The 15,343-nt window shown below is 45.7% G+C and overlaps 1 protein-coding gene across 1 annotated transcript in view; it reads left to right on the forward strand.

The window, feature by feature from the left end:
* The window catches only part of LOC104135730 (voltage-dependent T-type calcium channel subunit alpha-1H), a 126,499-nt gene that overhangs the window by 19,214 nt on the left and 91,942 nt on the right, over positions 1-15,343 (forward strand). The window contains 1 exon segment of the mRNA XM_035889125.1: positions 4,082-4,397. Coding sequence (XP_035745018.1) covers positions 4,082-4,397 — 316 coding nt within the window.

Raw genomic sequence — 15,343 nt, forward strand, 5'->3', positions numbered from 1 at the left:
CCTGTCCTTCTGAGCCCGGTGACGGCCGAGCATCATCCGGCTGGACGGATGCTTGTGGTCTCTCTGTGCCCATGAGGGAAGGGCTTGAATGGGCTGCCCAGGGAGGTGGTCGAGTCCCCATCCCTGGAGGTATTTACAAGGCAGGTAGATGAGGTGCTTAGGGCCAGGGTTTAGTGGTGGGATGGCAGTGCTAGATTACCGGTTGGACGTGATGATCTTAAAGGGCTTTTCCAACCTAGATGGTTCTATGAAAAGGGCTGGGCAGAAAGCGGCCCCCATGTGATTGATTTTGGCCTGCCATAGGGAGGACTCTTAGTTTGTAAATTATTTGGGAGACAGTTGCAAAAATGGGAAAGACTGAGAAAAGGGAGGATAAAATCAGTCAGGCAGCACTAGAACCAAATCAAGCTTCATCCACCCTTCACAGTCAAGCTGTGCTTTGTTTTCCTGTTCTATTTTTCCTCCTCCAGCCACCAAAGTGTGTCGTTCTTTTGGTTCTCCGGAGGGTTTGTGCCCAGATCTTTTCTACGCAGCTTATTAGATGACAGCCCAGGGCGCTGTGTCTGCAGGCAGTATTTCTCCTTCAGCCCAAGGCTTCCTAAACGGTGACTCATGGGAAATGTGCAGCCTCTCAGATCTGTGTATGTGGCTCGTCAAGGGCTTCTCCAGTTGCAAAGTGTAGTGAGTAGAGAAGCATTGCATGGGAGGGGGATTGGTTCTGTAGGTCCCCAGTCTGGCTGCATCCCCTCCTTCCAACAAACCTGGGCTTCAGCAGAATTGACTGGCATGCTGCTCTCTGGCTAGCTGTGTCCCTGGCCAGCCTGCCCAGCTGGAGTGGGCATAGCAGGAGAGCAGGGATCAGCTCTGGGGACTGAAATAAAGATGATGGATCTGAGACAATGGAGATGTGTCAGAGTCCTGCAGCTGGGAGGGCAGGCGGCTGCAGAGTCGCCTGCTGGGCTGAATGTTGCGTGTATTCTGCTGTGGTGGGAGAGGCAGCTCGGATGTGAGGTCGGAGTGGAGCATCGCGCTGATGCGTCAGCCCTTCTGTCTGAGCACTTCTTCCACGGTCAGTGTTCTTGGCGTGGGCATGTGTATGTCTGCATCTAAACACAAAACTGCTCCCAGGAAAGGAGCTTGTGCAGCCGTAGCTGCTAATTACACAATCATCCCTCCAGATGGTCCATCTCCCCCTGCAAGTCCAGCTTTGCTCTGGGTAGAATCCTAATTACACTGGCCCACAAGCTGCGCTGTGCTGAGCCTTCCCATCCTGTCTGCTGCCAAAAGGTCTTTGTGACCAGGAAACTCCTGCTGCTGGTGTTGTGGTGGGGTGTTGCTTCCAGGGTGGTGAAGGAAATAAGTTTTTGCTGCGTTTCACAGCTCCACCTGTCTCTGGAGCAAGTTTTCCTGGATGTGATCATCCAGGAAGTTTGGAAACAGCCAGATCCAAGAGCCTTGATCAGCACTGTTTGAAGGGAAATGAGAAAGAGCAAGGGATGTTCCCAAGATCACATGGGGGTTTTGCAAGGCTGGGGGTTCCAATGTGTCGTTTTAGGGTTGCAGGTTGCTGTCTGAGATTCCCTTCTGTGGCTGTCTCTGCTGCAAGCACCAGGTTTGGGCTTTGAGCTGCCCAGAAAGACAAAGTTTTAAGTTTGCATGGCTTGTCACACTGGGCATTTGAGAGCTCCAGAGATCTGTTGAGCCTGAGCTGGAGGTCCAGGTGCTTTGATGAGAAGGTACCAAATGAGACCTCTCCTGCCATCATCCTGGGGACTCTTTGCCTGTAACCCACAAAGCCCTGGTTTCAGAAGTGGGGAAGTCGGCCCCGGGGAAGCCGGTCGTACCCCAGAGTCCTGTGGCCATGCTACTTTGCTGTATTTTTGTTGTACTTTGCAGTGCACAGCATAGCCCAGGCTTGGTCTGGGCTCTGGGGGTGTTAGACCCCTGTCACCACCACAGGGTGTGGAAAGGCCTGATCCCAGTGCCCCATTTGAAAGACTTTGGAGCTACTGAGCACCTGCTATTGAGTTCCTTGGGAGAAGGCTAAGGAGACATGCAGCCATGGCCTCTCAAGCATGAAGGTTTTAGAAGAAAATGGCCTTCATGAGGTTGATGGGGCTGGGATGGCTCTGCCCTGGGCTGGGTCACATCTCATGGAGGTACAGAGCCCTCCCAGCACCTCCCTGAGTGAGCAGGCTCAGGCAGGCACTGTGGCTTGAAGTGGAGATGTCCCAGGCGGTGGGGGGGGGTGTCCCCACCACATTTATTTGAGGGTGCAGGAGCCCTTTGCATCTGAACTGAACCCCTCTCAGCGTACCCACTAAGGCCAAAACAGAGCTGCCGGGGCTCTGCCTGCCACTTGTGAGTTAGGAGAAGTCACTTCTCAATTGTCTCTCCTCCATCTGTTTCTTCTCTCAAGCTCCCCAGCTGTCTTTGCCCACAGTCTGTAGCGCTCCCAGACACATCCCGGAGCCTCGGTGCGTTTTAATCCTTCATAAGCCTCCGCAGTGCCCCCCTCTGTGTGACAAGCTCTGCTGGTTGTAGTATCTGATCTTCTAGCAAACACTGTGCCAGTGTAGCACTCAGCCTTTTCTTCAGCTTGTTTTATATGGAAATTTCCTCCAAGTGAAACCAGTTCGTGGGAGGGGAAGGAGAAAGCTTTTAGGCAGTCCTGGAGGAAAAACATTTTTCAAGTTTCTTGTCTCTTGAATCTAAGGCATAGAAACTGGGAGGGAGATACTACAGTGTTGTCGAGAGGTGTGGGAGCACTGTGCAATGGGAGGGGAATAGGTAGTGAATACGTTTCATTACTGGCGAGCAATGCCCAATTCCTCTGATGTGCTACTCTTTGCCTTTTCCTGAAGCTGGATGAACGCTCTATACCCATCTCAAGTAATTCGTGGATGGAGGAGAACCAAATTCCCCAGGAAAGTTGTTCAGGGTTGATTTCCCCTCAGCTCTGCCCTGCAGCAATTGCTCTCTCCTTGAAGTGCAGTTGTTGAGTGACTCCTGCTCGACTTAAGGGTTTTGGGGAGCAATTTCAAGCAATTGTATGAAATAACACTAGTTTGACACTCATTAGAACCAAATTTATTCAATAGTTAGGTACATTCAGGAACACATAAAAAACCATCTGTCCTGTCTCGGAGAATTACCTGCTTATCTTCTACCCACATCTCACTTGGTCCCGTAATTTGTGTGTTGCCTTTTCCCTTATCTCCTGACTGATCATATAGCAACTTTGATCCCTGCAGCTCTGAACATAGCAGATAAAGTCAGCTCTAGGACTTGGCACCTTCTTATTTGGAGCAGGGCTTTAGCAGTGTGGGTGCCGGTGGGTGTCCCTCATGCTAATCAAGCAGCATTAAAAGTCCTGGGCTCTGGTTGCTGGCTGATCTGCCCCAGAGCGTGGCTTGGGGAAGGGCACGTCCCTGCCACGCTGCAATTAGAGCACTTGCTTATCTTAGCTGTAACAGAGCCATAAACTTTATCCAGGCCAATTACATCAGATACGCAGTAAGCATACAGTTCCCATTAATGTGGGCTCTTTCTTCTCTCATGTAAGTACAGAAGGAATTTGAGACGGCCTGTGGCTGGGTCTCGCCTTGTTAAAAGTTCAGCTTACTCATCCCGGAGAGGTGCTTGGGGGCAAATTTATTGGAAAGCTGCTTTGCCATCAGCTGTTCTGAAGCATGTTCTGAGCATCAGAAGAGCTATCTTAAAACCCTTAGATGAAAACAAAAGGTTCCCTAGGTTTTTGGGAAGCACCTGGCCTGCTGGGATTTTTCTCTGTATACCCTTTCATTTCAGGTTTCAACTGTCCTGTTCGCTTGGGAAAGCTCAGGCTGATTTTTAACTGAAAGATCACTGGTGCCTTACAGGATGCCGTAAGCAAAAAGCTTTGTAGAGGAAGATAGGGATTGATCTCTCGACTGTGGCTTGCTGTCCCCGGTCCGATGGGGCTGAAGGGCAAAGGAGAAATAACACACCCAAACCAGGGACAGGAACCAGCGCCTTTTGCTGCTGCTGAAACCAAGGGGTGCATCGTTTGTTCTCATCCTTCTCTTTCTTCCCCCGCCAGGACATACAACCTTACCTTCCTGCATCCGTACTACCGGACAGACGAAGCAGAGGAGAATCCATTCATCTGCTCATCGCATCGTGAAAACGGCATGCAGAAATGTTCCAACATCCCAAACAGGAAGGAGTACAAGGTGGAGTGCACCTTGAGCATGGACTCCTACACCCCAAGTTTATACAACCCTGACTTCAGCAGCAGAAATGCCTGCATAAACTGGAACCAGTATTACAACGTATGCATGGCAGGGGATGTAAACCCACACAACGGAGCTATCAATTTTGATAATATTGGATACGCCTGGATAGCTATTTTTCAGGTAGGATTCTCCTAAAGATTTTTCTGTTTCTTTTTTGTTTTCTCATCTTTTGCTTGGAAAGGTTTTGATAGATGCATCAGAGGAGAAAGGAATTTGTTTGCACCTGCGTGAAACTGCAGATAAAGACACATTGAGTAAATGAATCAGACAGTAACCTGCACAAATGTTGCAAGAGAGCATTTGGAGAGAACAGCCATTTTTTCAGTGCATTTGAGAAGAGGAGGAAGATACTTCTTGAGGCAGACAAAAGTATGGCGAGTTCTAGCACTGCAAATCAGACCTGGATAAATCGCAGGGATTTTTAAGAGTTAGGGTCTTTATTTATTGCTGTAGTATCGGGAAATGGAGAGTGTTGTCCAAGTCCTTAAGCAAGACTTAGTATCATTCTAAAGCGTGGGAACTAGCTTGACGGCATGGTTTGGGCTTGATTTTAGAATTGCAGGGTTATACTGGTTACCGTGGTATGCTGGAGGGAGAAAGAAATAATTCTAATGGTCCACTCTGGCTGGAATACTTGTGAAGAGATACTACTTGTGGAATTTGGGTCTCTTGATCCACACCTATACAGCTCTTCGCTAGAGACCAAAGTGCTTCTAGTTCAGGCTGGGGAGAGCCTTTACAGGTGACAAAAACACTCCAGCAACTGAAGCATTTTCAAAGCATTTGTAGCTCTGGAACATTGGGTAGCTCATCTACGCAGCCCAGAGGCTACGATCTCTTAGGGCTAGCCTATTTTAAATGATCCGTGTGCTGTTTTCCATTTTTAATTTGCACTTTCTGGTTTTAATACAAATTTCTTTATGTTTTTGGCTAGACACCCTGTTTTATTTCGTCCTCCTGAAGGGTAGGTGACATCTACGCCTAAAAGAGGAAAAAGTTCTCCTAGTTTTGTTAATGATGAATAATTACTCAAAATTACTCTAAATTTAATCTATGAATTTCCTTCTTGTTTCATATTACAACACAAGCTTCATAACTTTCAGTTTTCATCTGGGAGTTGTAAGGGAGTGATTGCTTCCTCTGAGCATCTTGTTTGCCCTCATGCTGTCGCCGTAGCACACCTCGAATCGCACTGCTGATGGAGTTGCAGGCTCAGAACCAGATCCAGAAGGGTTCAGACAGATCCCGAGTCTCTACTAGGCTATGTTTTTAAAAAAGCTTTGGTTATTTCCTGGAATTAGTATGTCAAGAGAGGTGCTGCCATAGTAATTTTGAATATTCCTGACTGGAAGTGAGCGTTTGCGTAAAGGAAAGAGGGAAACTAAAGCAAGAATAGTAGATAGGTCTCTGGCTGCACTTGCATTCTTCTTTTTCTGCTCGTGCAAAGTTCTTTGACAGAGCTTGATGGATGTGCCCGGGAGGCCCTGTCTGGGCTCCCACCACGGAGCAGCAGTGCTCTTGCCAGAGAAAGGGCAGAGGGCAATGCATTGCAGAGCGCCTGGGCCGGTTTGCCGAAAATAAGCAGGTGCTTTTCGAGGGGTCTGGCTTCCTTTGTACCTCCTGAGCCTTTCTGCAGGCTGTGAGCTTTCATTTCATGTTGCTGTTTCATTTCCTCAGCCCAAAAATGTACACTTGTAAGCCAGGCAGAACACACAAGCCACAGCAGAGGCTTCAGCTTATTCCTTTGGGCAGAGCAGAGTGTCTGGCAAGGTTGGATATTTTTTCCATAGATCATTTTGGCAGCCGCCAGGAGGTTTATGATTGGTTTTAGTGCTGCTTGGGCCATCCAAATGCTAAAGAGTGTTTCCAGCCAAAAACTCTTCTTACATCTTTATTCCTTTTAGAAGTAAGGGCTCGCTTTTAGAGGCTGAAAACAATATAACTCCAGGTAAAGAAGCAGCTATTGGGAGTAAGGTGCTTGCTTAACTTTATGGAAAGAGTAAATCATTACTGCAAGAGGTTGGATGCTAAATCAAAACAATTGCTGTAAGCAGAGAACATTTAACAAATAAAGCTATTGAATTGTGCTCTCATTACATTTAATAGTTGAAGCTGGGTAGCACCAGGTCAGCAGTTAGGTGAGGCCTCCAAGTAAGTAGTGCAGAAAGTAGAACTGATGGATTTAGTAGCTCAGGAGCTTCGCTGTGAATTGGTATTGAATTACTGGGCAGAAAGCACTTTGCTGTGTTCTGGATGAGACTGGTCCAAATCCCGATCCCTTCTGGGGAATAATGAATACGTGGTACTTTGCAAGAGTTATAAAGGTGGACTGAACATCAAGGTCTGGCAAGCCTCCAGTTTGCGTAACGGCAATCTTAGGGCTCAGCTGGATAGAGCATCCCTTGTGATTTATCCCAAATGAGTTGGAAATCTAGCGTGGTTTCAGAGCTGTCAGAAGGGAGCTTGGTGAAATGAGCCCCACAGGTGAGATTCCGAAGGAAGCTTCCAAACGCAGTGCCTGCAAGTCATGCCCGAGAGTTTCCAAGGGCACGGTTTGATACCGTGCAGAGTGCAAACAAAACGGCAAAGCAGACTTTGACGGGGAAATCTGAAGATCTCTACTCCAAAACGTCCTTGCGAGTGGTGCGCCAAGGCAGGAGGCGAGCAGTACGGCCAAGCTCTTTCAGCTGCCAGAATTTGGATTTAAGCAGCCAAGCTGAAAGACATTTAACTTCATGGTAGTGATCCTGAACTTGCAAGTAACCTGGCAGGTGGCAGCGGGGTGTACCAAACGGTGAAATGCGTTCTTGACCTTCCAAGCAGAAGAGAAGTCAGAGGCATTGGACATGAGAACCAGTCTAGTGCAAATAATAAAATCATGAAGCAATAAAGACGGTGGCTGCATCCATGGGTGTTTGAAAGGATAATAATTCCTTATGTAATCCTGCAAATGATTCATGTTTTGATTCCCCTCATTTGTTGTGTAATAGGCTAATTCATGTATATATTTGTTACAAAGGCACGTTCAATGGCAAATTATGTGAACTAATTAGCTTATTACAGAATAAATGAAAGGAGATGGAACCTAAATTAACTGTGAGGTTTGGCATGATATTAAGATCCCTTTATTGCACATGAATTTCAGCCGCAACAATAAGAGCAGTAATTACAGGTATTGTTGTCACACTGCAAATGATGAATTACCCACCTAACCAAAGTCCAATTTAATTTGAATTACTGACAGTCGCAGTGGAGCAACCAAAACACTGCCACCTTCTTAACCATCAGTCTCGGCGTGGCCAGGCCTGAATGCAGAAACCCCATTAGAACAAAAGGGGGTTGGACGGCTGGTAAGATACACAATTTGGAAAGAAGATTTAGGCTACCTTGCAAACCATTGCCTGGATGACTTCATGTCTGACTTCCAGAAAAGTAAGACCTATAATAGCGCTTTACATCAGGAGGCAATGCTTTTGGCAAAACTAGCAAGGCAAAGTTGAGGGAGCAATAACGTTCAGCTAGGCAGAACCAAGACGAGCTCAAGGGAACAAGCTGTTCCCCTGTGCCTCCTTCCAGGATGTAGCTGGAAGGACTGAACTTTGAGAGCAAATGTACAGGAGAAAATTGCAGGGATGGGTCAGGAAATGTCCATCCAATGCAAGCGAGAAGATTTGTCTGGCAGTTCAGAGGGTCTCTGACACTGCTGGTGCAGGCTGAGTTCCCTTTTCTATGGCCTCTTCTTCACATGTTGTATTTCAGAAGTAGCTTCTAAGGGGCTTCCTTAATGAAAGACCCTCTTGAAATTAGTACTTGGATGCTAGCTCTCAGATTCACGATTCTGTTTCTGGCTTGCGTTATTCTGAGTGCATATTGCTGCTACGAGATTTTGCTTAAGAAGACATCTCGGTTAACAAGTTAATCAAGTCATCCAAGTAACACATCTCTGGCCCATCATCAGAAGGCCCTAGCGAGGGAATTCTCAGAGGAGACTGTTTTGCATTCAGCAGCCCCCTTGCTGCTGTCAGGGGAAAAAAAAAAAAAAAGAAAAGCCTGGTTGTGTTCACGAGAGCTGAAGACAGCCCAGCAGGCACACGACATGATAAGAATGCCCAAGAAAGGAAAAGCTGAATCACCTTCTGAAGAAAGATGTCTGGAAGTAGAGCAGCATTAAAAGAACTGTCAGCAGCAGCAAGAGTTCAAGGTGTTATCTTGATGCTGTGCTTAGATGGAGAACTTCTCTTTGCACCCTGGCTCACCAAAACTAGGAGTATGTTACAACCATGAAGGTGTGGGTGACCAGCTCAGGAGAGAGAACAAGTTTGAGGTGGGCAAGTGGGGGAACTCATGCCACCCACTTCTTCCTTCATTTGTCCTTCTGCAGATGCTTTCCTCCGAAGGCGATGGCAGGCTACCTGAGCAGGTAGGACAGCTGGTGGTGACAGCCGGGTGCTGCAAGCCACCTGCTGAAATAGCCCATTCATTTTGATGTGAAGTTCACCCTTCTGTGCTCTAGCTTGTCCAAAAAGCCCCTGGGAGCTTGTGTAAGCTATCTCAATCCAATCAAGGATTTATTCCTTTTGACCCTGTGCTATGTGCTGATGAGGAGCTTGTTTTGTCTCCGTGTTGCTGACTCTGCTCCTGCCGGGATCTCCGCCCCTGCACCATGCCTGTAGATGGGCCAGCTGAGAAGGTGCAGGCCTTGTGGGGAGATTGCAGGTTTGGAAAGAGAAAGGTTCATTTGTCTCATTTCACCATTGTTTGGGGCCCTGAGCTGTTCCGCAGCCACTGCCCACTTTGCATTGTTTCAGCCTCTGTTCATCGTGATTGAAATCCTTCCCTGAGGATTTCTCACTTGCCTGGAAATATTTCGGCTAAGTCTGTAATGGGAACCATATCTTCCATTCGAATTAAAGGAAAAATGGCATGCACTTCAAGGCACTTATCCCATGGCCAGAGGCAAGAATGATCTTGGAAGTCCCTCCTTGTCTCTACTGTCACTTGTTTGAGGAGACAAGACCTGAAGCTCTAACATTGTTTTCCCTTAGAGTAAGCACAAACCTCCATCCTGGAACCTGCTGGCAGGACAGAACTGGCAGGGTCATTTGTCTTGCTTCCAACTTGCACATCTTCCTCTTAGCTGGGCTGTCGCTTGGATGGATATTAATAGGGACTTTTGGGGGGCCTGTTTCTCTTGCTTTGTTGCTGGAACCTTGGGGTACCTCAACCAAGTTCCCTACAAAATAACAGCTCAGGAACGGTTACCCCAGTGTCTCAAGAGTATTGTACACAATTTGCTAGTAATACGCTTGCCTGTCTGCTGCAACCTCTGTTCTTCCACTAGTCTTAAATATTTGGGGGGAACAGCCAAAAGGCACATTGAAGCAGAAGGAAGAGCCTGGGGCTTCTGGCTGCAATTGTATTTGTGGGTGCAACATGTAGTTTTGTGGACCATGTTTTTCAGAAGCAGCTGTCACATTGGGTGCCCATGTTTTCAGAGTTCATCAAGTAGATAATTTTCTGGCCAAATGGACATTTTGTCAAATGGCTCCTTCTTTAAACCGATGTTATGTGTCAACAGTGCTTATCTGTGCTGAATTTGGCCAGAAGTCTTGGCTGGGGAGAAAAAAAAAAAAAAGGGAAAAGAGTTCTAAGCTTTACATTTCCACTACTTCAAGATGATGCTTTATCACTAGATTTGAATTTGTTTTGGATCACCAAAAATATTTCACTCTAAATGATGGGGTTTGAGTTTTGTTGGTGTTGCTTTTTTTAATTTGGTCAGCCAAATAAACATCGGTTTCTGCATTTGAAGAGCTTTCATGCTGAATACCCAATCTAAAAATATCCAGCCCCTTTAATGCATCTCAGAGCGTGCTTCCAAGAGGATTAGTTGCTTTTGAAAAAATCTCCTTTGTTTTGAAAGCTAGAAGGAATTGTCCCATATTGCACAAGTCAGCGAGGCCATCCTGATCCCAGGTCTGGGCCTGCTAAACTATGGGTGGTATTGGAGGGACCCAGCGCGGCACAGAAACCTGCTGCAAACAACTGTTTTGGAAGGGTTTCATCCTACTTCACTCATAGATTCTTTTATTCCGAGTGGAAGGAGGGGTGCCTGCAGCAAACCATGGCCTAATCTGGAGTCCAGTTAGGTGATGAAAAAGCTACTGGTCTTGAGGTGCATCAACAATTCTTACAGGGAAATCTTACTATGAGGAGCGGCTGAGGGACCTGGGGTTGTTCAGCCTGGAGAAGAGGAGGCTGAGGGTAGACCTTATCACTCCCTACAGCTGCCTGACAGGAGAGGGGACCCCAGGGGTTTTGGTCTCTTCTCCCAAGTAACAAGAGATAGGATGAGAGGAAATGGCCTCAAGCTGCATCAGGGGAGGTTTCCATTGGATATTAGGAAAAAATTCTTTACTGAAAGAGTGGTCAAGCATTGGAACAGGCTGCCCAGGGAGGTGATGGAGTCACCATCCCTGGAGGTGTTCAAAAAAATATGTAGACTTCAGGACATGGTTTAATAGGCATGGTGTTGTTGGGTTGATGGTTGGACTTGATGATCTTGGAGGTCTTTTTCAACCTTAATGATTCTGTGATTCTACTTTGGTTTGATTGCCCCAAACCTGCTCCGTCATCAGTTGCTGCTATTGCACCTTGCACTGTGAGTTGTACACAGCTTAGGGGACCCAAAGGTTTGGCTCCATCCAGGAGAACAAGACACACACCCCTACTCTGATTAGCGTGAATGGGTAAAGCTTAGACACTTGGACACCTGAAATGTGTTTTGTGTCATAGTCCTGCACGGAGGACTAGTTGTGCTTGAAGCTGGGCACTCTTTGTCTGTAGTAGTCTCTAATACAATTTGAAACAAGGTGTAACAATACAATTAAGAAAAATCCTTGCTTTTTTGCATTTGGCCCAGTACCCCAAACCGCTGTTGTGCTCCAGACAGCGGTGTCTGGAGAAGCACTGTCATTCATGTAATTGCTATATGGTACGCTCATCTGTACGCAAGGAGCTCAGCCTGGCTTCGATTCCCTTCTCATTGCAGACTCTTCATCTTTCAGCTTTGCTCTGCTATGAAGCTCTGATTTATGGCGCTCTCTATGATAATGGACTCGTTATTGCTGAAGCTAAACAGTTAAATACATTCCCTGTGCATAAGATACTTTACACAAACAATGAAGACAGAGGATAATTATTGCAGTAAATCAAACCTCATGAATACGGCCTGAGACGTGATTTGTTATAAGCAGGAGTCATCTGAAATCAGTGATTTTTTGCTATTGGATGAGGTTCTTGCATTATTTAGCATGAAACAGAGAGATGGCAGCTAACCTTCCTTTTGTACCAACAGTTTGTTCAGGTTTTATGCCATTTTTTAAGCTTGTAGATTCACTTTCTTGAGGTTCTGGGCCACCAATAACAGCATCAGTGATCCATCCAACTTCATTGTGCGCTGGCTGCGCTCTGCTTTTCAAGATCCACTGTGAACTGGTAACGTTGACCAGAAATCACATTTATGTGGAATAAATTTGAGAGGTGGTGGTATAAATTTGAGAGGTCACAAATCAGAAACAAATGCAAGGTTGCACAGTTTCCTTGTACTTTCTGGTTTGCAGAGCCACGTTTCAGAGCCGATGCATGCTTCGCAAGACTCTCAATTTATAAAGGAATGGCTAAGATCTCTCTGGAAAGTAAGCAGGCCCTCAAAGTGAAAGGAAAAGCGTCTGTTCAAAGGACATTACTCAGAATATAATAAAACCTGTTTTTCTGACCAGAGGTTACTTAACAACATGTGTCATGAGGAAATAATTAAAATTGTGAAGTTGACTTCAAAAATAGGGATTTGATTAGCTGCCAAGCATTCTGCATATGGAGAAGGAATGCTCCGTTATTCATCGGTCAGTGCTCGCTAGCCAAATCAATATGCCTGGAAGGGCAGAATACATAGATAAGAAGCTTTCAGAAATGAACACTGAAGCCCTTATAGAACTTTATGGAGACCATCATAGTAATTAATAGCTCCCACAATTTATGATATCATTGGATCTTGTCTTGACGAGGTTTATAAAAATAAGAAATAAAAAAAACCCCGTTGCAGCAGGGCCAGGGAAACAACGAGATCAAAAGTAAACAAAAGCAAATAACGATGGCAGTCCTTGGAGCTGCTGTTGGCTTCAGTGTCATTGCTTTTGATGCAGGTAATGCCCTTCTTTTCCCCAAAGGACCCAATTTAGGCCAAAGAAAAAAAGGCCAAGTGCAAATTATAGATGTCAATTAAGTTGAACACTTCAAATGGTTTGGAAAGGCTTGGGTTTCTCTCTCTTTCCGTCATGTCCTGCTTTGGCCAGGCACCGAATTGAGCAAGCAACTGCAATTCTGAAATCAACCACCAAGGAAATTTCTGTTTGCCAGAGCTATGTTTTTTAGGGGGCTTGAACAAAGTGGGAGATGCTGATTTTGGTTCCTGTGTTTAGGGACGTTGTCTCTACAAATGGGCTCCCTTCAAGTAATGACAGAAGCGAAATCTCGCCGTGAGAAAAATCAGGCCTCGGGGCTGGGCTGGAGTTTTGTACGCTGTGCATTCAGTTCGTGTAATTGTTTCAGCTTCACTTCACCCAGTAATTTTCCAAACTTTCCTCGATTGATTAGTGGCACCTCAAGGTTGATTTCTGTCTGCAGCAGTCCATCTGGCACTAGCCATTATTGCTTTCTAATACACAGAAAGTAATTCAGTGCTCAACTTTACTAATTAGTTTGGGTTGGAGTTTGCCTGTTGGGTTTTTTCCCCCCAGATGATTCTTTTTTTTCTTTTTTTTTTTTAACTGACACTAAAGCAAAAAACTGTTCTTGAATCGATTATAGCAAAGAACTCGCAAAAATTTTGGCAGAGCTCAAAGACAAGGATTTTTATGATGAAAATTTCTTGACATAATAAAAGAAATTGTTCTGCAGAGACCTTTGAAGTGACCCCAGAAAAAAACAAAATAAACCTTCTGTCTCCCTGGGAACAGTGAGGAGATCTGAGTTAATTGCCAGTGTCTTTAATCTATATCTCCCTTGTGATTTTTCACTCTGGAGTTTTAGATTGATTCTGATCAGCTTGACTAGAAGGCCTGATTCTGTCCCCAGTTATGCTTCTATAAATCAGACAAACATTTTTGTTACAACTGATGAAATTATTGTGGCATGAGCAAACCAGGAGGGTCAGAATCACAGAACATAAGACATTAAAAAAAAAAAAAATCTGATTGTCCACTCTCATCCTGCTGATATTAATATGGTGATCAGGGAGTGCCTGACTGGGGACTGCATGGATAGTGTCCAAGCCAAAGATCAATGAAGTCACAATCTGTCTTTACATTCACCTGAGTGAGCTTTCTGTTAAATTTTTGCAGTGATGGGAGAGATGATCAGAGACAAGACCCAGGGCTTTAGTACTCAGCCTCACGGGTATTAATGGGAGAGAGATGATTTATCCCATCCCTGCCCATGCTGTGTAAGAGGTAAAGAACTGAACAAGCAGGCGAGGAGAATCAGACTGAGCATCATATGGGATCTCCAATGGGTTAGAGGACAGCTCTGTTCTCTGCCCAGAGTCTCAGTCCTTCAAAGGCAAAAATCATTTCCCCATGCTAAGGGGGCAGCATCTCCTTTTCCACTGAGTCTGTGGTATGTGGTTACAGTCGGCAGCACCCTCCAGGACAACCTTGTCAATCATCTTAATCGAATCTTTCAGCTATTTCCCTGCAGCTGCCAATTTTAGTGCACCACGAATCTTGCACATCTTTTTCATCAGAGCAGAATTAGGCCACATGTTTCTTGCTGACTTATCTCTGTTGATAAATAATTGTATGTTGCATTTATTGGAAGCTTTGAACTGGTACATTTGGGGACACTGTTTAATACATCTGTCTGAACAGCCATGGCCTGAATAGAATTTAATTACAGAGAATGAATTGCTGAGATTGGAGAGCACAAGAAAGGTCCTCCAGGTCCTTGGAAGACATCTATAAAGGGCTTGGAGGGCCAAATGCTGGAGCTGCAGTCAACTGGATTAATCAGATTGGAAAGTGAAGAGAAGAGGAAGTCATTTGTGCTTAGCGAAGTAGGTGATACTGCATTCAGGGTGCCCCAAGGGAGGAACAGTAGGCAAAGCAACGCTGAAAAAATATATCCGTGTTCTTGGGAGAGTAGCGAGAGTTGCTAGCTGTCCCTCTGAGTTCCTCTGGTCTGAGAATAAGTGTGGGGGATCCAACTCTGCATTGCAGCAGCAAAACTTGCACCAGTGCAGATGCCTTTGACTTGGTTCCAAAAATAGCGAAGAGTTTAGCTTGTGGTGTATAGACCAGCTGTTGGCAAATTCAAATGCTCTGGTTCCCATTTACATCAAGGCCTTGCTGGGGATACACAATGAGATGGTGGAGTAGGTAAAAACGTCCTCGTAATGTCATTCAGAGCACTTTAAAGGAGAGCAGGAAAGAGGTCCACAGCATGGCAAGAATCAGGCTGTAAAAATCATAGGCACTGTTTCAGTCCAGGCAGGTGGCTATGCATGGGTGGTGTCCTGCATTTCTCTGGAGTTATTTGATTAAAAAAAGAAGATGGATGTCTGTGAGCACGCTCTCTTACAGGATTGCTAGTATTCTCTAATCCTCGGCAGCTCAGGAATCCTTCCCCTAGGTACTGCTGCATTTATACTGGGTGATGAGTCCAAGAATGAATCCACAAAGATGTCAAACAGGAGAACAAAAGCCCAGCGGTCTGTTTATCCCTCCTGTATCCCTTTGGTTTACAAGTGAGTAGTAAATAATGCAAATTCTAATTACAACTTAAATATTCTGAGAGCCGGATGAGCATTTTTCAGCCCTCCAGAGGAGAAGCGTGGTATGTTGATTGATACTTGCTGAAAACGCTGTCTAGCATGCAAGAAAAATACCTCTATAACTGCTGGTTGGCCCTCGCTCTCGTCTCAGCGGCCGTTTCCCAGGTGGGGAGCTGGCAGTGCCTGCAGAAGCCCAACAGCAGCCCTCAGGTAACTGCTTTTGCAGAGAGGGCTCTGT

This window comes from Egretta garzetta, unplaced genomic scaffold, assembly GCF_000687185.1.
Source record: "Egretta garzetta isolate BGI_Z169 unplaced genomic scaffold, ASM68718v1 scaffold42, whole genome shotgun sequence".
Taxonomy (NCBI): Eukaryota; Metazoa; Chordata; class Aves; order Pelecaniformes; family Ardeidae; genus Egretta; species Egretta garzetta.